The sequence below is a fragment of the Lytechinus pictus genome, chromosome 2 (assembly GCF_037042905.1).
Source record: "Lytechinus pictus isolate F3 Inbred chromosome 2, Lp3.0, whole genome shotgun sequence".
NCBI lineage: Eukaryota > Metazoa > Echinodermata > Echinoidea > Temnopleuroida > Toxopneustidae > Lytechinus > Lytechinus pictus.
The window spans coordinates 6245874-6272343 of record NC_087246.1 but is presented as its reverse complement, the minus strand read 5'-3'; the positions used below and the strand labels follow the sequence as shown (position 1 = coordinate 6272343).

The following is a 26470-nucleotide window of genomic DNA, read 5'->3' as shown; positions in this document are numbered from 1 at the left end:
TTGATGCTGTGTGAAAATCGATTCTCAATCTTATTTTTTAATTGATTTTGGCTTTCACGTGTTTAATTTCACTTTGACAGAAAAACGTTCATGCAATAAATCATTTATGGGCAAATGATTTGATTGTTCACATTGTGAATAATTATAAAGGAAAAAATCAGATGCTTTTATCCTAATCCAATATAATTTCCCACAGAAAGGTCCTTTTATTTTACCCGCAATGCTACACTTAAAGTGGAAATAAATACTAAACCGTTATAATGTGATCGTCTGAATAAATTCGAAATAATATAATTGCCCCCTCTCCCTCCTATAAATACCGGTTCCCTCCTACCCACTCACCATCTAGCCACTGTATCGCTCGTATATACAGCATAAACTTCAGCGACGTATAACATGTATAAGCGGACTATGTTTAGGGAACAACGTGTCGTAGCTGGGAACATTAACAAAAAAGTAATATCATACTTAAACCCCTTTTCTTTCTTTTTCTTCATTTTTTTTTTTTTTTTTTTTTTTTTTGGGGGGGGGGGTCACGGAACTTGTGCGGGCTAGTGCCCCCAAGTCCCCTCGTCTGTACGCCAGTTATAAGCTTGATATTGCCCTTTGGGATTATATAATATGCTGCCTGTGAAATAACGAGCTTTTCAGTAGCTTATCCACTGGCCATTGCATTATCACAAAAGTTGCCGTTTTATTTCACTGCCCAAAATGTCATAATGGTCTTCTTTAGGCCACCAAACACCTTACGATTGGTCTGCGACCATATTTTGGAATATCTTAAGCCCCTTTCACAATTGACGTACGACCATTTGCGACCTTTTGGTCGTGCGACAGGCTGCAACAGGCATCAATCGCTAGTCATCTCATAAGATCGCACAGAGGCTTTCACAGTTGCAACAGCTGTCGTACAACAAAACAACCAGTAAACCCCGATGCACGAGTAAGTCGCATATACTCTTATTGTGCTCGTGCGATCACATGCGAGTGTTGCACGAGGGATTGCGAGTGGAACGGTCGCATACATGCGAATGAAACGGTAGTGCAATGTTGTAAGCCGTTGCGATCGGTCTTGCAACAGTCTTATGGCCCATATTATTATCGCAACCAGTCGCAAGACAGGTCTCTGTACATGTAGGTCGCTTGCACATGTGCAAGTGTTGCACGACCTCCAGTCAAGTAAATGCGACTACTTAGTTGTGCCACCTCTCGCACCAAGTCGTACAACGTTGAAAGACACTCGCACGATGATCGCCCGACCGATGGTACGACCCCGGGTACGGTCTGATGCGAGTGAATCGATCGTATTTGATCGCGTTCGGATTTTGAACATGTTCAAAGTTCAGATGTGACCAGTCACGACCACCTCGAGTTCGTGCGACCGTCTACAACGACTGCGAGTGCTCGCAAGACACCAAGAGATCGATCGTGCAACAACAAGAAAAAACTGTTGCAGGCAGTCGTAAACTGGTCGGACGTCAATTGTGAAAGGGGCTTAACTGTGTAATGTTCTAATTTATCGTACGAATACCTGTGTTCAAATCTGTGACTATGCTATCATCCTAATTAGAATAAAAGCGAATTTAATGTCTAGCTGTAATGACGTCATAGCAATCGTGCGATTGGATACGATTTAAAACTACTTTGGCCTTTACTCCAAAAATAAAGGCTTGCAATTATCAAAAATTATTGTATTAGTATTCTGTCAGTTAAGTTGAGCCTCAAATTAAAAAGAAACAATACTTTTTCAGTCACATTTTCAGAAAATTAGCAAAATGCGATTTGTTCCAGAATTGGATCGTGGACCAGTCTGGTGGCCTTTAAGCCCCTTTCACAATTGACGTACGACCTGTTTACGACCACCTGCAACAGTTTTTTTCTTGTTGTTGCACGATCGATCCCTTGGTGTATTGCGAGCACTCGCAGTCGTTGTAGACGATCGCACAAACTCGAGGTGGTCGGAGGTGATCGTGACTGGTCGCATCTGAACTTTGAACATGTTCAAAATCCAAACGCGATCAAATACGATTGATTCACTCGCAACAGGTCGTACCATCGGTCGGGCGATCATCGTGTGAGTGTTGTTCAACGTTGTACGACTTGGTGCGAGAGGTGGCACAACTAAGTATAGTCGCATTTAGTCGACTGGAGGTCGTACAACACTTGCACATGTGCTGGAGACCTACAGAGACCAGTCTTGCGACTGGGTGCGATAATATGAGACTGTTGCAAGACCGATCGAAATTACGGCTTACTACATTCCACTACCGTTGCATTCGCATGTATGCGACCGTTCAGCCCCTTTCACAATTGACGTCCGACCAGTTTACGACCGCCTGCAACAGTTTTTTCTTGTTGTTGCACGATCGATCTCTTGGTGTCTTGCGAGCACTCGCAGTCGTTGTAGACGGTCGCACGAACTCGAGGTGGTCGTGGCTGGTCACATCTGAACTTTGAACATGTTCAAAATCCGAATGCGATCAAATACGATCGATTCACTCGCATCAGGCCGTACCCGGGGTCGTACCATCGGTCGGGCGATCATCGTGCGAGTGTTGTTCAACGTTGTACGACTTGGTGCGAGAGGTGGCACAACTAAGTAGTCGCATTTACTTGACTGGAGGTCGTGCAACACTTGCACATGTGCAAGCGACCTACATGTACAGAGACCTGTCTTGCGACTGGTTGCGATAATAATATGGGCTATAAGACTGTTGCAAGACCGATCGCAACGGCTTACAACATTGCACTACCATTTCATTCGCATGTATGCGACCGTTCCACTCGCAATCCCTCGTGCAACACTCGCATGTGATCGCACGAGCACAATAAGAGCATATGCGACTTACTCGTGCAACGGGGTTTACTGGTTGTTTTTGTTGTACGACAGCTGTTGCAACTGTGAAAGCCTCTGTGCGATCTTATGAGATGACTAGCGATTGATGCCTGTTGCAGCCTGTCGCACGACCAAAAGGTCGCAAATGGTCGTACGTCAATTGTGAAAGGGGCTTTACGTATTCATCGATAGTCTTTGTTCAAGCAGACTTGACCTTTACTTTGTAAACAATCCATTTCCTTTGTGTACTTCTGCGGGTTCAATCCATTCGTAATGATATTCCATCACCTTTCTGCGGGAATATATAATGGAGTCAGAGTAGAACGGATTCTTTGGCTAAAGCGCACTGTAAGAGACAAAATGAACAATGAATAGGTCCAGATATTCAATCAAGTAAATCAGTATAAGAAATAGTCACTATCAATTCCATTGAATGTCATTAATGAATAAAGGTTCATTAACCAAAGCAAATCGGTAGATAAATCAACAATGGGGAATAGATAGATAAACAAAATGCACTATAGGATAATAAAGGGGTAAATTTCTGAATAAAGGTATGCTTGAAAAAATATATTGATGATAATAATAAATGATTACTAATTGATAAAACAGATAAATCATAAAATCAATAAGAAAATGCAAGATCGAATAAATGATTAAATGAAGAAATGCATAAATAAATAGATAAATAAATAAATGAATGAATAAATAAATAAAAAATAAAAATACTAAATAAATAAACAAATTAAGTAACCAATTACCTGATTGAAGAAAGATGCAATGCCTTCGTTGGTTGTTTTTTCGCTACGGTATAATCATCTCAAATTTATTCATTTTATTTTTTACATTCACTGAATGTCAGTTATAAAATATCATTTTAAATAACACACACAAGCAAATCGTGTAATAATTTCTACGTCACATGTTTAAGATTTTGCATACACAATTATTGAAAAGAAATATATAAAAATATAATTGTTATCTCTGACTACACACACAAATTACATGGACTCTCTTAAAGGACAAGTCCACCCGAACAAAATGTTGATTTGAATAAAAAGATAAAAATCAAACAACCATAACACTGAAAATTTCATCAAAATCGGATGTAAAATAAGAAAGTTTTAAAGTTTCGTTTAATTTCACAAAACAGTTCTATGCACATCCTGGTCGGTATGCAAATGAGGAGACTGATGACGTCATCCACTCACTATTTCTTATGTATTTTATTGTATGAAATATTCAAATTTTCTCCTCATTGTTAAGTGAAACGACGATTATTTCCTCCCTGAACATGTGAAATTAGCATTGTTTAATATTATGTGGTTCAGTAAAGTTGGTACTTATTGTCAAATCTGTAAAAAAATTAAATATTGTATAATTCAAACAATAAAAAAAGACGAAATAGTGAGTGAGAGACATCATCGACTGTTTCATTTGCATGTCACTGAGGTGTTCATTTCACTTTTTATGAAAAATAAGCGAAACTTTAAAAATTCATAACTTTCTTATTTTACATCCGATTTTGATGAAATTTTCAGCGATATGCTAGTTTGATTTTTCTCTATTTATTCAAATCAATGTTTTCCTGGGGTGGACTTGACCTTTAAGTGTAATCGTGCAGTTGCTGTATATATTTGTATTGCTTATATTGTGTTCAAGAGTATTTTATGTGTCCTTTCCAAAGCACTTTAACATCAGACGAAAGATGGAAATATATAGATCACTCCTACAGTAGCGACAGAACAGAAAGTTATCCTTCATTATTCACCCATCAATACGACATTTAACTTTCCCGAAACACTCAATCATAATATAGGATGTTCAGATACAATAACATATATATGACCATTGATTGTGCATTCAATACATGAGTAGTGGCATTAATGACAACTGGAATTACAGGAGTGGGGTTTCCGTTTCGGAAATTTTCTCGAGTTAGGCCATTTTCATGTACTAAGTGGCGGAAATTCGAAGTTTAATACTATATATAGTATCTAGAATGGAATTGAAATGGTGTCAAGTATATGATACCAGACCTTGATACGATGAATTCAGAAATGATTTGATATCACTGATTAGAGTATAGTGTTAAAGAGCTTATTAAAGGAATGAAAGGTATATTACTGACATCAAAACGTAAAAAAGACAAGTTATCAAGCGGTCAATCTCTAGTCAGGATGTCTGCGGTTCATACTAAAGATTCAAGGTTCTTAATAAGTAACTGGCTCAGGCTATGAATGCTCCAAGATATTTTGTGTCTTAAGTTTGTGGCGAATGTTCAGTATTTGGATCATTACAATGGCATTGTTACATTCAATTTTTCCCAAAAAATAAGTTATTTTCAGTTTTCCTTTATTGATTCATTGATAGAATATCTTTTAAAAATATCATGAAAAATAAATAGATAATAACGTTACTTCCTCTTGGCAAAAGTGGTATAAAAACAACAGATTATGACATGAATCATAAAAATAACAGTTATTTTTAAAGGAAACGTATTTCACGCACGAAGGATAAATATTCAAGTTTGATGCAATAATGGCCAAAGCTTCTGGATGTAATCTTTCACTCTATTTGAAATGTTATTAAAAAGGATGGGACCGATTTGAACAAAGAATATAAATATTCAATTGTAGATTTTCCCGTTTATCAGATTTAGGATCTAATGTTTCCAACATCATGTTTGTGATATATATCATATTTGACAATTCACTCGAATTTTGACAAAAAATAATAATATTCTTGAGATTTATCTAAACTTATAACGATGTTTTATTAATCTTTTTCATTCTTTTTTACTCTGGTACAGCAGTGACTTTTTTCTCACATGATTTAATCAAAGTGCAGTTGACATCTGTGTTAATTTAAGAAACCAAGTAACATGTGTTCATCCTATTAATGGATATCGAATGTGCAAGACTGAAATCAATAAAATAATTATCAGTTTCAGCAGTAAATTAAACAAACACAACCTTAACAAAATGGTTATCTATAGTCTTAGCCACCAGTGAGATTTGAAGTCATGCACGACCCTTGGTTTACAAGACCAGTGCTCTAACCACTGAGCTATGATTGCTTAGTGTTCATAACTTCTCCATCAACACGGACCTCGGGTACCCCGTTCCTTGTATTTTTTCATAATGTATTTTCAAATTACTTTTGAAATGTTGTGCTTCAGTTATACTTAATGAATGGTGAAAAAATCGTGAAACACCATTTCGTACAGGCTGAATAATCAAATAGAATACTCAAAGTAAATGGTCCTATTAATCAAAATCTTGCTATTAATTGGGATTATCGTCGATACCAAGGCAACAACGCCCAACGGCCAATCAAAATCAAGGATTCCTTGTGATGGAAAAGTTGTCATGGTCAGATGGAAGTATTGTTTTTAGTCATATTAACCAACAAATTCATACAGAATTAAGACCAAAATAATTCGTTGAATAAAATGTATTAGGAGTAAAACAAATTTGCATGGAAGTTTAGCCACCAGTGAGAGTTGAACTCACGACCCCTGGTTTACAAGACCAGTGCTCTAACCACTGAGCTATGGTGGCTTACGATGTGTTTTAGAATTAAAAGCAGACAATTTTACTCCATAGTTATAAATAAATGATTAATAGTACAGAAATAGTTACACACCAAAAATACAAATTTAGATATAAATTCAAAGGGGTTGATGTTACAAAATTCATTTTGAAAATATCAGTAAGGTACAAGAGTCGGAATTTCATTTGAAAAAGAAATAGTTCCAAAAATATGTAGCTAGATACTTTGATTTAAAGGAAATTGTTCAAATAAAATATGTAGCCACCAGTGAGATTTGAACTCACGACCCCTGGTTTACAAGACCAGTGCTCTAACCACTGAGCTATGGTGGCTTAGACACACTTTGACTGTGGACTATTGTCTATTATAAAACAATTCGATTGTGCAAATTATCTCTATGACTATGCAAACACGGGTTTTCTATCTCAATTCGGGTAATAGGTAATATTCTGCATTCTGCAGATGGATGAAAATTAATGATTATTATAAAGATACGAAGTAAGCGAATTATGTATATAGGAAGAGCCAGAGAAGTGAAGAGGTGAGATTTGTTAATATAAATGAATGATATTATGAGCGAAGACGGACATAGAATAGGGGAATGAGAAGAAATAGATAGGAGTTAAAACCATTGCCAATGTAGAAACGAACATAAGCGAAGAGACAGTGAGAAAGATGAATACAGAGAAACAAAAAAAAAACGGAAGGAAAAGAGAAAATGGAAAACGAAGAGAAAATGGAAACCATTAAGAACTCCCTTGTGACCAGCTTAAGTAGGTCGGTTTTTCATACGACAAATAAGAGGAAGCACTTCTAAAGAAATAAGCGTAGAATCTGTGATGCACACTCTGAAATGTGAACGGGATTAATACTTCATCGGGTTGTATCATCTAGAGTATAATCACGAAAATTTAATAAAGAAGTATAGAAAGAGAGAGAATGTAGGGATAAAGATAAAACAAACATGTCAGGATAATTAGAAGTTATAAATCAGGAGGCACAATATTAGAGTAATGAAATGTTGGCGAAACTGAAAATGCAGAAGTCGAATAATTTGACAGGTTTACAGATACTAGCATAATGAAAAAAATCAGATTGAGAATATTAAGATTTATGTACTATGTATAATACTTATGAATAAACATAAAGTATAAAAATGACAATCAGAGAAATAAGAATGACAAAAATGAAAATTTTGTATAAATCAATTTTTAAATATCATGCCTTAGTATTATTATTATCGGTTGATTTTCTAAAGTTTTATTAATCCTATAGTATTCCTAAAAACGGAGATATAGAAGAATTATCTGCTACAGTATGTTAGAGACTAAAAACAATTCCATTCATTGAGAATGAAGTAAAGTAGAATAACCGTTGGAGAAAAAAGGTTTATGTTGAGGGATTAAGGGTGAAGATGACGGTATCGTCCTCCTGATCGAACCCGGTGGTATATAAGCATTATGTCGGAATCTATGGAAATGAGCTGGGCACAAGGGGTTTGGAGACAAGGCGGTAATGATGTTTACTCCTCTCACAGGTGGTTTAGCATGCAAACTCATTGATATGAGGAGAGAATAAGAGATAGACCACGTGCTTCACCCTTTCATCAATCCGTTCATATTTCCTTTTATCTAGTTGTCTCTATAGGCCTGTCCATCTAATTGTCTTCTAATTATTAATTGTATTTATATATCTATCTATCTACCTATTTATCTGTCTATCTATCTATCTATATATATATCTATGTATCTTTCTATCTATCTATACCACTATATCTAAAGGCCTGTTCATCTAATTGTCTAATTATTAATTGTATTTATCTATCTATCTATATATCTATTTATCTGTCTATCTATCTATATATATATGTATACATCTATCTATATCTATTATTGCACTGTTTGTCTGATTTTCCTTCCCCTTTCCGTTTGAGGCCTTTATCAATTTCAAGCTCTAAGCTTAAGATGAAGGTCTCCCACATTTCAAAATGTATTATGTTGATATATGTATATATATATATATTTTCTGCTATTTTTTTTAATAATAAAAAAAAAATTATCAGGTATAAATATATTTCAATTAGATTGTTATCTTGTATATATGCATTTGTTATTAATTATGTCATTTGCTTATTGTTATGTTATGCTAAAAAAGAAATGATTACACTTGTATATACTTTTGTTATTAGAATGTGGAAATAAATAAATCAAATATTTATTTATCTTTCTATTTATCTATCTCTGTTTATCTATCTATCTATCATCTATCTATAGTTCAATCTATAATGTATATCCACCTAGATGTTTATACAAGCCCTGCCAGTTGTTTCATGTAAAGATTTGTTAGTGTTTTCCACTGAAACGAGTCAATTAGACGCAAGGATATGCAAAAGCACATAAGATTTGAAATATAATATTGAGTTAACTTTTACATTTAGAAGACTTTTCTTTAGAGAATTAGAAACGTATCATTTTTTGTCAATATGATATAATAATAGACTTTTTTTAAAGAAAATATTTATCTCAATATACAATTCCAATGACAACTATAAACACTTGTGCACATCCACACTCAAAGTGGATCTTCTTACCAATTTAGAGATCAATTTAGGGGGTATATTGCGAAGTATATCAGTCCACCTGAAGAATAGCTTAAGATAAAAGATACATGCATCTACAAACCACGAAAAAAGAGAAGCACTGTGATATCTGAATGCGACCAATTTATCTTTCCGATTTGCTTTCCGAATTCAGAAAACAATCAGAACGGGAAGATTGATTGAAATTCAAAGGGGATATGGAGAAGAAAAAATGGAATGAGTTGAATAGAAAAAGAGGGTAAAAACAAAGTATCTGCAAACTGGAGGAAATAGAAGATGTTTTTATACCGTTTTCCGGTAGGCCAATTTTCGGGCGCCGTTTTCATAAATGAAAGCAAATTGAGCTTTGATTGCACTCTGTCTTCACGTGCATGAATACCAAATGGGACTTCTATATTACAGTCAGATTTGTGACGTCATCAAATATGAAATTGATCGAAAGTTACCGTTGGAGGGAGAAAGTGATGGTGTTTGAGATGCTCGTTGTGCATAATAAATGCGCGGAACAGATATGACCCGCGGAAAAACAAATTCGTGACGTAACAATTAGTATTTTTTTTATGTACAAAAATCTTATACTATCTTAACATCTGACGTTAAATTATTTTCCAATGTATCCATACTAACAATGACTGCTAGGAAACTGATGAAGTACTGACATAGACCATGTAGTCAAGTGTTTGTATTAACTCTAAACGCAAAAGTCTCTATCGAAATATTCTATTGCTTTATTATCGTCTTTCCATAGCGATGTAAAAGAAGAGACATTTTAAGTATAATTGAAAAAATTCAACCTTAATCACTTGTATCATTAATATATATTATAATTTATCAATATATAATACTCTTAAAACAAGATTTTCGAAGTACTTTTTATAAAAAATTAAAAGTATTGGTATTGGGTATGCTATATTCACACATATACCTATTTTACATTCATGATATTAGACAACTAAGAATGAGAATTATATTAGAGTTATATTGGCCCTTAGGTAAAAATTATTTATCGTATCCCCTGAAAAAAGCCAATATAACTTATTTTCAATGATCATTATTCATTATCATACCGTGCAATACGGCACAATATTACACGACAAAGATTTTTACGTAAACCTCGGAGGGGTATCTTGCAATATACGCTTTGATATTATACATGCATGCAGGTCATGCAGACCAAAATATGCGTATTTTTTTATACTACCCCCCCCCCCGGGGGCGGCGATCCGGGGAGCCGGGTGGCACAGTGCCCCCCCCCCTCTCCAACACTATTGGAAGCACTGAAAAGTGCCCTTTTTACGCAAACAAAATGCCCCCTCCATGCCCTCACGAAGGTGTACTGTGTCCCTTTCATCTGAGGAGGACCCGTTTAGGTGCTACGGAGTGCCCTTTCTCGTATTATAAGAGCCACTTTTACAGAAAATGCTCCCTCTCGAACGTGTTTTGTGCCCCTTTCACGCGAGAAGGACCCGTTTTATGTGTTAGCAAGTGCCATCTTGCCTTCATGTAAGTGCCCTTTCTCGAATCAGTGCCCCTTTTACCCAGGAAAATGCCCCTCACGAACGTGTTCTGTGCCCCTTTCATACCTGAGAAGGACCCGTTTTATGCTGTTAGCAAGTGCCCCTTTGCCATCTTATAGTTGTCCTTTCTCGAATCAGTGCCCCTCTTACCCAATAAAATGCCCCTCGCGAACATGTTCTTTGCGCCTTTGCCTTTTCATAGGTGCCTGTTCTTCATATCAGATAAGTTGTCCTAAGAAACCACTCTTTTCGTACGATATGAGCGCATGGTTTCTTCAATTAGCGTTCTGCCTTCTGCAAGTGCATCTTTTAATCGCATAGCCAATCCCTTTCAAAATATGATTTTCCCCTTTCGCTATTTCTTTTTCTTTTGATAATGAAATTCATCAATTTTAACCTCTAATTAAATGCACTATTTTGATATTCCCTAATTTCCTTTTGATAAATGCCCCTTTTCTTTTCTAGTTTGTTAAAAATGTTCAGTATGTTAATGTTCTGATCGCGTCCCTTTCCCTTTGGAACAAGTGTTCATATTATTACTTATAAAGGGCAAAAATTGTAACAATAATCCTAATCTTAAGTTTCATGAGTCATGTGAGTGGGGTAGATAAGTTTTTTTACCTTTTTTTTAAGAAAGTGCCCCCTTTCCCTGGCCCCCACTTTCAACTTCATTTTCATAATAAGTTAATAATAAGTTTTCATAATTGACGTCATATAAACGATGTATTTATATGGAAACTTGCAAATAACGACATTATTATTTTAGGCCAAATATTATCGTCAGTCACACAAACAGCACCGTCTAAAAACCGATAAAAAACTATTTCATTATTTTCAATAGCACATCATCGGTCGGTTTGTAGTTGGTTCCGTTGGTGGTTCTGTACTTCTGTACCATTGGTGTCTCCTGGAAATATTGTAGTCCCCATATTCTTCAAATTTATTGTCCAATATTGAATTAAGGCCTATTATTTGTCATTCCTTTGATACGATTGATTCACACTTTAAGGTCGATTGTAATTCTGTCACTGAGATTCGGTTGAAAAGATTCCATTTCACAGAAATGGATATTGATTTTTGTTTCTTTTGAAGGGTTTATTAAGAACGTATTTTCAAGACCCATCAGTGCGTAAAAAGTTCACGTGAACTCATATCGAAACAACGATGAGATTAGTGCATTTTTTACATGGATACCTGATGAATCATGATATAGCATTATGATTGTGAACTATACATATAGTTTGGTATTGTAGGGGGTATATATGGCCATGACCGGTATGTCAATATTCAATACAGTGGAACAGTGCTTCTATTTCAGCTTTATTTTGAAACGGTCTAAGTAGCCACTTCAGTTATGAAACTGCTGGACCCTTGATAAATTACATGTTATTATCATCCATCTCATTTAATCTAACTGTTGAGAGACTGTAGCAAGAAGGCAGATATTTTTAAAGGACAAGTCCACCCCAACAAAAATTTGATTTGAATAAAAATAGAAAAATCCATTAAGCATAACACTTGAAATTTCATCGAAATCGGATGTAAATCAAGAAAGTTATGACATTTTAGATTTTCGCTTAATTTCTCAAAACATATAATTATATGCACATCCTGGCCAGTATGCAAATGAGGGAACTGATGACATCACGTACTCACTATTTCTTTTGTATTTTATTATATGAAATATTCTAATATTCTCCTCATTGTCCTGTGAAACAAACTTTTATTTCTCCCTGATCATGTTGAATTACCATTGCTTAACATTTCATGGTTCAGTCAAGTTGGTCCTTATTGTCAAATCTGCACAATTGAAATAATGTATAATTCGAACAATAAAAAACAAAGAAATAATGAGTGAGGGACATCATCGATTCTCTCGTTTGCATGTGACTAAATTGTGCATATAACTATTGTGTGAAAAATAAGCGAAACTTTAAAATGTCATAACTTTCTTATTTTACATCCGATATCCGGTGATGGTAGCTCGAGCTAAAGCCGGGGTAATAATAGCAGCGCTTTGTATCCTCTGGCAAAAAGCGCTTTATAAATCCAACTATTATTATTATTATCATTGATGAAATTTTCAGCATCATGCTTGTCTGATTTTTCTCTATTGATTCAAATCAACATTTTTATGAGGTGGACTTGACCTTTAAGTCATTTGAGCGTCTCGGTCGGTGATCAAATCCATGACCTTCCGTTCAAAGGGGTGATCTACCACTGAGCTATCATCCTGTCCGGTGAATTTCAAATTATTTCTCTGATTGAATCAGAGTTTGCAATATACTGATAGGGAACAATGAACTCTCAGTAGACGAGTAGATGAGTAGGGACAACCTCCCGTTTTTATTTTGTTAATTTCACATGTATTATTCTAAAATATGGTTGTTTGTGTAGCGGAAATAAATTCAATTCAATCTCTTTAAATCAATAGGAAAATTGAAAATCGAATCCTCTCACAAATGATATCAAGCAGAGTGATTATTGATAAATGGAAATAGCTAATTAAGATATTACATTGAGGTAAATCGTTATTGAAAATGATGTATTAACGAATATGAAAAATGTAGTTACTCACCAAATTCTGATTGATTATAGTAGACATGCACAAAGAAGGGGAATAGAACATGTAGAATGCAATGCTTAGAGCTCTACATAGATGTTGCATATCATTATCATTACTGCTTATCATTATTATAATTATAATTTGTGTAATAAGCTATTATTAAATGTTATCTATTGATAATGGATAGTGAGTGGACATCATTTTCACCTCGTAATTATTGAACAAATTATTTTTGTGTGCAATCTCATGTTCTATATGATATATTCTAAATGATGCTTCGTGTCCTTGTGATGAAATATAATTTTAGGATTTCATCATTACATGTTATGAATAGATGAATTTTTATAATTATGACTACTTGGTATAAGTCCGTACATTTGATTCGATATACATTTAATGTATGTTCTATATACATTGTATTTTACATCCAGATTCAAATCACACAAGAGAGGGTTGTGGATATTCGCCTCTAGACTACAGAGGGCTTTCTCCAAACACTCTGTCATGATGAGCTCTGCTTTGGGACATCAATATGATCTGACCCATTGTAATATTAATCGTATGTGGTAAGTATATTGGCTTATTCCAGCACAATATTCATTACCCCCTCCTCAGCCCTCTCCCCTCCCCCTTCCCTCTCCCTATGCACCTGTACTATTAAGATAAATTGCCTTCCAGGCCAGGGTTATTGTCACGCAGTCAAGCTAAGTGACAACCCCTGCTACCTTGTTTGATCATTATGTCATATAACATACAGATAGACAAAATGGTAGGAAAATGTAGTTGGTTATCATATATCATTAAACATTTCACTTCTTGAAAACCTATTAACTGATAAATGGGGAGCTGCTTGCAATGTCACAAAATCAGATTTACAAAATTCATAACTTTATAGTTTTCTTTGATTGAGTATGCCAAACCGTCGTTATAAGAAGGTTTGATGCTTTCATCTAAAACAACTTGAAGTCAAGATCAGAATAATGAATTGACAGAGTAAAAAAAAACTTGTCACATAAAACCTAATGACACTTAGCACAGCTAACAGAATGTACATTCGATATATTGGGTAGAAATGGAACATGCATGTTTGCTGGGTATTTTTTTCACCCCGTATTAGGCTATTTCATTGCGTGAATTTTTTTTACCCAACCAACATGCATGTTCCCATTTTACCCATTATTGGGTAAACCTATTTTTTAGAGTGTTTGTATTTATATGTGAATCACTCTTATAGTATGGAAAAAGCAAAGGAGTCAAAGTGATACAAATCAAGGTCGGGTTGGTAGAAAGATATTTCGAAGGATCGAAATCCCATGTTTAAGGGGAAATCAATTTTTCATGGAAATTTATGTGAGCGAGGACGAAAAAAAAAAGATTAAAAGAATACTGAAAGTTTCAAATAAATTGGACAAGGAAAAAGAAAGTCATGGTTCTTTGTGTTTGATATAAAATTGACAACTTTGTTAATATATTATGATTAGGGCTTGGGACAGCTTTCACGTAGACTGTGTATTTAATTTCGGTCATGTGTGGTTTCATCATAAGTATAATTCACTTGGGCAGTAATCAAATAATAAGACAGATAACGTATTGCGCAAGTCCTCAAGCAAAAAAAAATGTAATACGTCAAAATAATTCATTTCAGCCATTTTATGGAGAAAATATAAAAGTAACTTGACCCTATCCTACATCACCGTGATCACTATGACGTTATAACCAAAATTAAGTCTCGAATTATAGTGTAAAACAGTAATTAATAAAAAAAAAAAATAGACCTACTTTCTTATTGTTAATGTGACATTGTTTAAACTTTCACATGCGTGTCTTTTTTTTTTGGGGGGGGGGGGGTTCTAAAAACAATTTCTATCTAGCATGGAATCTTCTTTAAACAAGTTATGAACATACTTTCATGAAAATTGCCACTCCAACCCCAATAACATAAAAAACAGCTCTTCAGTTATCTAACATTGATGCCGCATGTTGGCGCTATACTAACGCTAGATGTAGATATCCTAATCGACTGTCATCCACAGATCAGTATTGTTTGCATTGACATTCATGACGTACATGTATTAGTGTAGCGAATTGATGATATCACAATCGTTGGCTACAATAATATAATAGGATGGTTCCAACCTTTAAATCGGTATGGGGGTCATATATTGGCACCAAGTCAGCAACTGTTACGTAGAATATGACCTGTCACCTATCTATCGTATATATATTTTTTTTCATCTGCCATTGTCGACATGGGGGGGGGGGGCTGGCCCGGGGCTGGCCCGGGGCTGGAGGCCACGGTGCTCAGAAATTTACTGAAAATAATAATTACACAGTAAATTAAGACTTTTATATAATCGATTTAGATTGATAGATTTATTAATTTTCCGTTAAAAAGTACAATCAGAGTAACAATACATATTTATTATTTTCACAAACAGTTCAATGATATCAAATAAACAATATAAGAAGAGTTAAACAGGAACTGAGGTGAACGACAATGATTTTGGCTATAAAAAGGGTCTGTCAAGAAAATCTTGTAAGAAAGGCAAGCCCCTGTAACTTCTAGTTTCAATATGTAAACAACAAAACTACAATAATGGAGGAGGACTACGAGCTTTAAGGGACATTTCGGGCAGAAAACAATTCTATCTATACAGACAGAGCAAAATTTGATAAGCAAAACGCTGAAAACCCCATCAAAACCCGACAACAAACAACAAAGCTACTGAATTTCAAAGTTCAGCAGTTACCCTTGAAAACATTGATTGGATAAATAGTAAGTCAGGGAATATGTTCCTTATCTGCTCTCCCAATCTCTTGCACTTTCTCTCTCTCTCTCTCTCTCTCTCCCTTATCTCTCTCTCTCTTTCTTTATCTCTCTTTATTCCTTGCACTCTCTTACACCCCCTTACTCGCTTGTTCCATCCTCCTTTTGCTCTAACTGTTGTACCATGCTCACTCTCCAGATAAATTTACTTTCCTTAATAAAGGCGTACCGACAAATCAAATGTAAAAACGGAAGATTCCAACAAAAGTGTTTTATACCCTTTTTACACAGGATTTTCTTAACCCCGGACTATCGCTAACCCCGTACTATCCTTAACCCCGTACTATTTGTTTTCCTTTTCACACATGCCAAATTGTTATCGCTAACCCCGGATAAGAAATGCTTGCTTTTCACACACGAAACTCGCTAACCCCGGACTAGTGGTTTTTGTCGATCATTCGTAGTACAAGTACTTCACTCGTACCTTTTTACACACGCTAAAATGTCCTTAACCCCGTACTATAGGTGGGGCTAAATTGCCATTTAGCCCCACCTATAGTACGGGGTTAAGCTTAGCCCACTTTCGTTTTACACTAGCGATCTTAACCCCGTACTATCGCTCTTAGCACCGCAATTGCTGGGATAACCCTGCTTTTTTGCAGGGCCAAATAATCCCGTACTAAAGGTGGGGTTAGCCCACTTTGTAAATATGCTGTGTAAAAAGAAAGTGGGCTAAGCTTAACCCCGTACTATAGGTGGGGCTAAATGGCAATTTAGCCCCACCTATAGTACGGGGTTAAGGAAAATTTAGCGTGTGTAAAAAAAATTCTCTACCCATTAAAAAAAGATTATTCATTTTAGATTGAAATTTAACATTAGGACAACAGACTTTTTGGTGTTTGCTAACAATTTTGTCAGCTTCTCCCCATTTTATCTAATCATGAAATGGCATCCACTTAAATACAGAGATCTAAACCTCTTATGATAAATCATGAAAACAAATCTTGGTACTCGCTTTATAATACTGCCATTGCTTCGACTGTAGACTCATTTCATATCATGCATAGCGCCACCCCTATTGTACATCTTTATGGGTATAATCTAAGATAAAATCAGACATACAAATAACTGAAAATTTCATTAAAATCGGACAAAGAATGATAACATTATAACATTCTAAACTTTGGTAAAACAGTCCTATGCACGTGTTCATGAATATGCAATGAACAAGCTTATGATGTCATTTCATTACGTATTTTCTTGTATTATATCATATGAATTATATTTATTCCCCTTTTACTCCAAAATGAAAAACAAAATCGGATTGACTACTGCTTAAACGTGTTAGAAAATAACTGATGCAGCCTATTCTCTTACAAGGGGGATATATCAGAAAAAGAAAAGTGGGGACATCATCAGCCTACTTACTACATATCCATGATGAGATGCGTATAACTGTTTTCACAAAAAATTGCTAAACTTTAAATTTCAATAACTTCGTTGTTTGTTATCAGATTTCAATGAAATTGTCAACCTTTTGTTCGTTGGAATTTTTTCTATTTATTTAGATGAATTATTTTCAGACCGGAACACCCAATTGACACTGTAATCAATGGAAACGTATATGATACTTGCAAAGTAGTCAAGGAATAAGTACCGTTTGGACAAAGTTTGGACTTGTATGCAACGTGTTCTCCGCCCACCATAATAGGGTCGTTTATGATTGATTCCCGTTTTCACGAAAGTTGTCGTATTTATCGCTAAGAATTTAATGCTGATCATCTTTTGATGAAATTCAATTATCCGCATCATTACACTTCATTATGATGTTTATACCATTCAAATGTCCATCAAATCGCAAAAGCAATTTTCAATTTCCGTTTATATTTCGAACACATAACAAATATTATTCCGCAAATTATCAAAAGCAAGTTGAAGTTCGTGTGTGAAGTGTAAAAAAAAGTACATAGAAAAGTCCGCTCACTTTCAAGAAGAAGTTAAATGGTCTTCGATCCTGTTATGTATAAAATCAAGTTAGGGAAATATTTATTTAAGAAATCGTAGGCGGAACTAACTTTGTATTTGAAGGAAATCGAAATATGTTTTGAATCCTAACTACCGTGCGGGTTGGAGCGACAAATTGGACTAATTTATCCCCGCCCGTCTGTTGAATAGCTATTATCGTCCATAATTGGGTAGTGTTTGAAATGTTTCACCCCTGGGCGTGGTGACAAATTATTGGCTATTAAAATCATTAATATGATATTTTCTCTGTTTTCCCCTCAGGCACCTCTGTTTATCGTCACTTCAACTCTCTCGGTTGTGGATATAGCAGCACTTACGATAGTTCTTGATATACATTGAGAGTCAATTTCTCATCTTTAAAGTAGGGGAAAACTTGAATTTTGTGAAAATCGTATTCAAAAGTATATTTGTTGGATACCTGCAATTGATGCGTTCCAAACTCTGGAAATTTGAGCGAAGTAAAATTCTAAAAACAAATATAAAAAAACTCAACCATGGAGAACGATCCCAACACATTTTCTATTCGGTTAGTGAAGAGACCGCCGCATGGCCTCGGATTCTTGGTGAGGAAGAGAAAGTGCAATCCGCCTGTTCTGATTTCGGATTTGATATCCGGAGGGGTGGCTGAGAATTCGGGGCTCGTACGGATAGGGGATATACTTCTTGCGGTTAACGGCGTTCAACTTACAGATGTGCCTTATAATACTGCACTTGAGGTACTTCGAAGCGTCCCTATGGACACGCCTTGTGTGATCGTATTGAAAGGTCCTGAAGGATACCGCACTCGACTGGAAACCGTCATGTCACCGGATGGTGCCGTTAATATTGTACGGATAACCGAACCGGAACAGACAGATGAAACACCTAACAAGACGTCACCGGGTATCGGACCCAAAAAGCAGCGGCGATCTAGTCGAGATAGTTCAAGGAGTCCCACACGTGCCCCTTCTTCGACATGGCCTCGCAATGCACATTTACCAAATTATGAAAATACCATCTACAACCAAGCTCAACTCCATAACGGCATCATCGTACATGGGAGCCATCAACCACCTCGACCACGGACTCATACACCGGACAATAGTCCTTATCGTTATGGGAGTCCTGCGCGTAGATCGCGACGTGATCGAGATAGTAGTAGATCTCCTGCTCGAGGTAGTCTACCGACAAGCCCCGTTAGGAATTTCAGCTATCGTGAACCATCTCCTTGCTACTGCAACCGACATGGTGTCCCTGAATATCAAAACGTATTTGCATGGAACGGCACCTACCCTCGTGACGTCTACCAGCTGAAGATCATGCAACAACAACAGCAACAGTCACATGAAGAATTTTACTACGACAGTCCCCGGACATCTGTAGACTACGACTTAGAAGGAGAACGTGCGCGTAATCAGGGAATGTCCCTGATTGAGGAATCCCACGAATATCAATCCGAAAGTAAAGGCATCCAATGTCCTGAGAGGATCATCACGGTCAGGAGCCCGGGTTTTTCATCCCCAGAAAAAGAAACAAGAGAGATTTACGTCAACTTTGCAAACGGATCACGTGACCATAATGAGGTCAAAAGCGAGTTCCATTCAGAATCAGAGCCTGCGGGGGTGCAGCGAAGCAAGACAGAAGTACACGACCGACAGGAGTTTAGTCAACAAACACCGCCCGAAGAAGGAACACCACTAAACGCGAACTTGCTCAAAGAACCTCTCGTGAACGGCATTGGTCCGAGTAACAATAGCGTCAACGGTACCATTACCCCTGATAGCAAGAACTTGAGGGTTAACGGGACATTAGTTAACGGGATAGCAGACGGTATGGGAGCGGGGTGTTCGGCGAATGGGGTTGTAACTGTGCCTGAGGGGGTTAAACAGGCCGGGAGCTATTCTATCAACAAGAACGCTTCTACCCCAATTAAGCAGAACAGAACAAATCATATCAATATCAACGGCAAATCGAACGGCGTTCTCATAGAACCAACTCAAGTTCATAATGTCTCCACCAGCGAAATATCAATCCAAACAGATCCAATACCATCTCCTCAGGAGAATAATTCTTCCAATAAGAACACAGAATCAAACCAGAATGGAGGAAGTTCACCACCAAGCAACGGTCCTACAATAGCAGGTCCTGTCTGTCCTTTCACCAAGAAACAGGCCAAATACGTCAGACTTCATAATGTCGCAGATGGAAAGCAGTTTACAGATACCTTGCATCAAAAGGCATTCATTGTAAGTATATTATTATTTTTTAAATATAGATTTTATGATGAAATTCGAATGAGGGTTTGGTTCGCTATTCTAGTCCAAGATTACCTCAGCTTGTAACCTAACATAAATAATTGTGCAAAAGGATAAAAATCATTATTGATTTGTTACGTATTCCTCTGACCCATCCCATGTCCCTTTTAAAGTTGGAAGTAAAAGATTGGTCAAGCTTCTGAAACTTTTTTTTATAAATTTCTTTCATCGAGTCTGTACGTTAGCAATGCGATGTTTGTCTCTCTGTTGACGAACAGACTGCAGAAAAATGACATCATCATTGAATACAATAATCTTCCACTCATCTCATGATTTATGTGATTGAACATAATTATATTGATTTAGTACACGCACAAAAATATTGTTTAGAATAGGAATCATTGTTTTCTCAATGTTCCGTTTAACAATAATTTTGTTAATACAATATAACTTGGCTGGAATTGTGGTTTGAAATCCATTTTCGTCATTTTTGTCCGAAAACAACATTTTTTTCAATTAAATTAAAGGACAAGTGCACCTCAACAAAAAGTTGGTTGGAATAAAAATAGAAAAGTCCAACAAGCATAACACAGAAAATGCTATCAAAATTGGAAGTAAAATAAGAAACATTTTAAAGTCAAATTATGATTTCTAAGGCACTCTCCAAATAATACATGGAACATTTCCTTTCAACATGGAATAGATAGATCCATAATAATTCTCAAATTAAGTACTGTAATTCTCACTGTAGTATAAACTTCCTATGTGTCTATTGCCTATTTAGACCTTTTTTTTTTTACTACAAACACAAATGAATATTCATGTATGAGAATCAACAATTGTTATTCAAGCACATTTCACCGGCGATACCAAAAAGAATTAAAGAAATCAATGTATTTTTAAAATTATTTATTACAACAACAAAAACATCCGAATTGATTTAAAAGATGTAAAAAAAAAAGATGTTTAAATTTCTAAACACATCTATTGTATCTATCTATCTATCTATTGTATTCTATATATTGTATAGCATTAACCTGTTCACGGCATATAACCACCCCCCCAAAAAAAAAAAAAATAATGATAATAATAACATTGAAATTTAAAAAGAAAAATGAAATAAATATAATAAGATAAAATTAAAAAAAATAAAAAAAATAATTGATTAAAGAATAAAAAAGATAAATAAATAGAACTTAAAACGATAAAAAAAGGTGATAAAGAAGAAAATAAAATAAAATGGCGTGACGGTCACGGCACACCTCAATTAGAGTTGTACTCTCGGGAAAAAAAATATAGTGCAAACGACACCTGAAATGAACTATTTCATTTTTTGTGAATATGAATTGATATCACTAAAGCTTAGTTGGGAATTGTGATTTAAATAGATATAGGGGTTATACAAGAAATCATAGAAACTGAATAGAATCGGCGGAATAAATGATTTCTACCAATATTTTTCACGCAAGGATTAAGTCTTTCAATGCACAAAAAATGCATCGGACGTAGTTTAACATCTCGGCTTGCTTTTATTGGGTACCTTTCGCCGACAATGGACAACCATCACGACAATAGGTAACAATTTCGAATGAGCGTCCCACCTTCTCTCTCCAACGTTCTCTGCCCCCCTCTATCTCTCTTTAATAATTTACGCTTCGATTTATTCATTCATTCATCATCACAATTATTTCTCCCTGTCTCTGTACACGATTGTTAGCAAAAGTGTACATATTAACAGCACAATACGCAAACTTAACGTTTAGATAAATGAATAGAGAAATGTAATATGTGCATACTTAATTACATACGCGAATGAAGAGAAAATACCATTTTGCGAAGAAAAATGAAATGAATGAATTTGTAAGAAAATTGAATATATATATATATAAATATTTATTAAATCAATTTACATATATATATTTTGTTAAACATATAATATATTTTTCTTTATTCTTTATTTGTGTTATTCTATTTTTTCTTCATTATTTCTTTGGCGCTCCCCTGCTGCAGGGAACTAGGTAAATAATATTGGTAACTCAGAGTACCAATATTAGAGTAATAGTATATCAGAGCAATAGAGATTTACGCTTATACAATATGTGATTTGAATACTGTGACCTGGCTGCGATAGATTGTATTATTTACAAGTAAAATTTAAAAAAATATAAGAAAGAAAAAAAAACAATATGGAATAGATGATAGGCCCTATAGGCCTAGGCTAAATTCGAATTAGTTTCCAACTATCATAACAATCACAGGTTTGTCATAACAAGAAGTCGTAGATCAGAAACAAGAACAAATTGTGTTTAGTTTTATCTATAATAACTTACTACAACCCCTTCTTTCGATACCACTCTTTTCATTCCACCCTTTTTTCCCTGCGTCCGCCTCGCCTCCTGAACGAGAGTTCGTGGGTTCGATCCTCGGGCGAGTCATTCCATGAACTTGTAAACATGGGACCTTCTGCCTTCTTGCTAGATAGGAGAAAGGTAATCATTTTGTTATGCAGGGCCCGCTGGTATAGAAATTCGCTAACTGAAGTGGCTACCCTGGGTAAATAAAATCTTATTATTATTATTTCTTCTCGAATTCGAAGATAGTACGTGCCATCGTGCATTCGTGCCTATTATGTATGCCTGAGAACGCTTGTGGTGATCGGAACTTTTATAATGCACGTGAGCTATTGTAATTAAAATAGCGTGAACACGACTTAAAAATATACAGATCGATTCATCATTTATTTTTTATTTGAACAAGAACAACAACAAAACATCAGCTACACCATAATTCGTGATGATAGCCCTTGCCATGCTTGCTAGTAATGATCATGTAACGAGTGCAAAGCCAATCGATCTAGTACGACCTTAGCTGACCGCTCACCAGCACTGACCCAAGGATGACATTTCTATTCATTTTATTAGTGGTATGTCGTCACAATGATTTCATTGGTTTTTTTTAAACAAGTGCACACCTAGTTACAAATAATGCATATAGCATTTCCATTTATTTGAAAGCAGGATAAAAGAGCATTGTAGATTAAATGCCTTGCTCAAGGGCATAGGTGCCGCGGCCGGGGATCGAACCCCTGACTTTCCATGTATAGCCAGGCGCCTAGACCACTCGGCCACGGCACAATTGTTAGATCGATAATCGATGACCTACTTTCAAGCAGAAATGGTATAGCGCTCTTCATGAGATCTATATCAAAGCGCTTTCACTGTAGAAAATTTGAAATGTACAAACAAAATTGAATTAGAAATTATACAACAAAAAATAAAAATATCAAGGTCTGCTGCACTTTAACATATTTAACTATGCATGGGTAATGTCCTCTTTTTATAATAAACTTTAAAATAAAGCGTAAGTCGGCAACTCTAGCGTATAAATTTAGGCGTTGCGGGACGGTTTATTAAATGAAAAACATACGCTCGATTTAGGACTTTGTCCTTGATTTGAAATTGAACTCAAATTTCTTTTAACAAATCATCTTTATGTCACACTGATCTCTTTTAACAATGACTGTAAATTGGCCTCTCAGAAATATTCGTATTGTCTAATAAGGCCAATAATTGACAATATGGGTGAAACCTGTTGGATATCCTTTTCTCTTTCTATCCAGCCTTCACTGTCTGGTCCCAATTCTTATTGTATGTCTTCTGTAATGTTAGGTCATTAACTTGTTTATCGTTGCCTAGAAACACACGTTAGCCAGATCCGATCTGTTTGTCGCAAGTTCAACCCGTTTTGTGCCCATAGATAGGGGCATCGTTTCCATTTCCAATTATTTCAATGCCCTACCAGTTTACACCACTGTGTGCACAAAAAGGTGCCTGCACACATTGAAATGTATGCCCGCCCCCCCCCCCCCCCCCACCTCCCCATCAAAAAGCGTGACATAGTGCAATGGGGACATTATTAAGACGTTACACTCAAACACGAAGGTTCGCACACGCCAAAAGAGGAAAACAAACAGAAATGTCGAGTTTGTCCAAGAGATCAAAAGACTTGATATCTTCATTCCTAAATTGTTGACAGATTTTCTTCAAGCGTTTGATGTGGCGGGATATGATGCCATTTTTACGCGTATAAATGTCGGATTTCTATTTCATAAGACATGCATGATCAGTTCTCCATTTAAGAAATTGAATATTTAGTTTCAATCATGGTCTAAAAATTGTGTTCAGAATCAATCGGGCCATTGATCAATGTCATATGTTCGATACGGAATGGGCAGGAAAGCCTGGCACGGAGCATTAGTAATTATTAAATAGTCATGTTAGTTATCAATATCAAACAAACCGTAGTTTTTTTTTAATCTTAGAGGCCCCAATTTTTACAAAACTTCATTATGATGAATTTATTAAGAATGCAACATTTAGCCGTTTTCATTGCAATATTTGAAGGTTTATTAGATTGAAAGAGCACGATTACATATTCGGTTTCAGGAAGTTTTTTTATTTATGTTTTTATAAACATTCTTCATCAACCGTATATCTTCCTAATACATCGATCGTGTTTTAATTAATCTCGAGATTGATTGATTTATTTTTATTTCTGCATTCAAGATAAATATGCAACTTAACATCTACAAAGGTGATATATTTAAGTTTTTCAAAACAATAAAACAATAGTCATAATAAAGCAATGAAAAATATATATAAAAAAGAAGCATTATTCAATTGAAAGAAAATAACAGTTTTAACGAATGCAGGAGACCGCCATCGTGAGCGGTTAAGCTTGAAAATGATGGCGGCCTCGTAAAAATGGTTCATAAATGTCTTTTTTCATTGATCAAGTAGGTGCAATGCAGGTGCAGGTGAAGTAGAGGGCAGTTGATAGAGTTCAAAGTTTGGATTCATGATCATATCATATAGCAAAGAATTCGATCTAATATGTGATAGACTTATGAGTGGCTCAAAATTACGCATGAAATGTGGAAATTTGAGAAAATTAATATATTCCCGTATTTTACTTAATCAATATCATTTTTTTTCGGAATTTATCCCTTTTGAAACTTTGGACGGTACATCAAAGCGTTTAACATCGATTGTTCGCAAAATAAGCTTGAAAATATGCAAACTACTCGCTTCGCTCAAGTGAACTGTAATCTTTTTATTTTTGTAAACACGTTTTGTCATTATTAAAATGTGAAATCTCGCACCATTTCCTAAACATTATCGGTAAAATATTTCATTAGATATGGTCACTTCGCTGTCTTTTTGATACAGGAATTTCGGAAATTTTGATGATTTTAATTGTCATGTTTGTGGAAGAATGTCCCAAACACCCATGATTACGTGCGTCTGTGCGCGTGAGCAGGCAGATATCTCCAAGGGTTCTGTGTTCCTACAAGTGGTATTGGTTCTGATCTTTTTGTTGATCCTTACTTACTAAAAGCTTGTTTGTCTTCATCAGTTAGAACATTGTTGACCCGATCTTCCGCATAGCCCCCAAAATACCCAACCTGAAGGGTTTATAAACATCATTCTACGTCATACTTTCTTGATTTAGACCTGGAGAAATCAAAAAGACTTTCAATTGAATTCATTGACTGCAAAGTTGTAATTGTCTAAGATAGTGTAATCTAGCCACCACATTATTTGTTTTAAAGATTTTTGGACAAGTATTTGTGGTCATTCGGATGAGACTAACATTAGAATTCCGAAAATGTTTACTACTTTCCAACCTTTGGATCAAGATCATTGATTTCTTTGTACACTGAAAAAATATATTAATTATCTTTTGATTTGTGCTGAAACGGCAGAGTAACATACGTGCCCAAAATGTTAAAACCAAAAGGGAAGGGGGAAAAGGAATCACAAAATGAGTAGCATGAACATTTCTGTTTCATTATTACGTCAGAGCATGGACCTACTATAGGTCCATGGTCAGCATGGTCAGAGTCACGTGGTATTAAATATCGAAATAACCTCCCTCTCTCTCCCTCTCTCTTTGGGATTTCCCCAACAAAGTTATTTGATTTGTACTAAATTGATATGATGAAGAAAGTATGAATCACCATGAGATTAGTCATCTTTCAAAGTTATCTGTGTTTTAATGATATGAAAAGCTGATCAGAAGATCACGTACCAGGATAACTCGTTAAAGGATATGACCGCATTCTTGTCATCTGACTCGAATTACGAAATTTTGCGAATGCCTCAATAAGATATTGGTCTATATTTATATACTCCGCTTTCGATGTGATCAAGTTCATGTACAGTATATGTACAAAACAAGTTTGAATATACCAGTAAGATACCGTGAACCTATATGTTGGAACAGCAAATCTGACGAAGGTAAAACACATCATATTCACCAGAAAAAAAAAAACTAAAGACTTGCATTTAGTGGAACCGGAGGGGAGGGGT

At 35.6% G+C, this 26470-nt stretch overlaps 1 protein-coding gene and 2 non-coding genes across 7 annotated transcripts in view; 1 reads left to right on the top strand and 2 right to left on the bottom strand.

The window, feature by feature from the left end:
* Positions 1–6326: 6326 nt before the first annotated feature.
* Positions 6327–6399, bottom strand: TRNAT-UGU (transfer RNA threonine (anticodon UGU)). The gene has a single exon. It is a non-coding gene; the product is annotated as a tRNA-Thr (tRNA).
* Positions 6400–6650: 251 nt separating this feature from the next.
* TRNAT-UGU (transfer RNA threonine (anticodon UGU)) lies at positions 6651–6723 on the bottom strand. The gene has a single exon. It is a non-coding gene; the product is annotated as a tRNA-Thr (tRNA).
* A 6779-nt stretch (positions 6724–13502) lies between these two features.
* Positions 13503–26470, top strand: part of LOC129254933 (nitric oxide synthase 1-like) — a 63537-nt gene continuing 50569 nt past the window's right edge. For all 5 annotated transcript variants that reach the window (XM_064108096.1, XM_064108094.1, XM_064108095.1 and 2 more), the window contains exons 1-2: positions 13503–13639; positions 18127–20090. In XM_064108096.1, coding sequence (XP_063964166.1) covers positions 18360–20090 — 1731 coding nt within the window. In that variant the 5' untranslated portion in view covers positions 13503–13639; positions 18127–18359. The remainder of the gene's footprint in view (positions 13640–18126; positions 20091–26470) is intronic.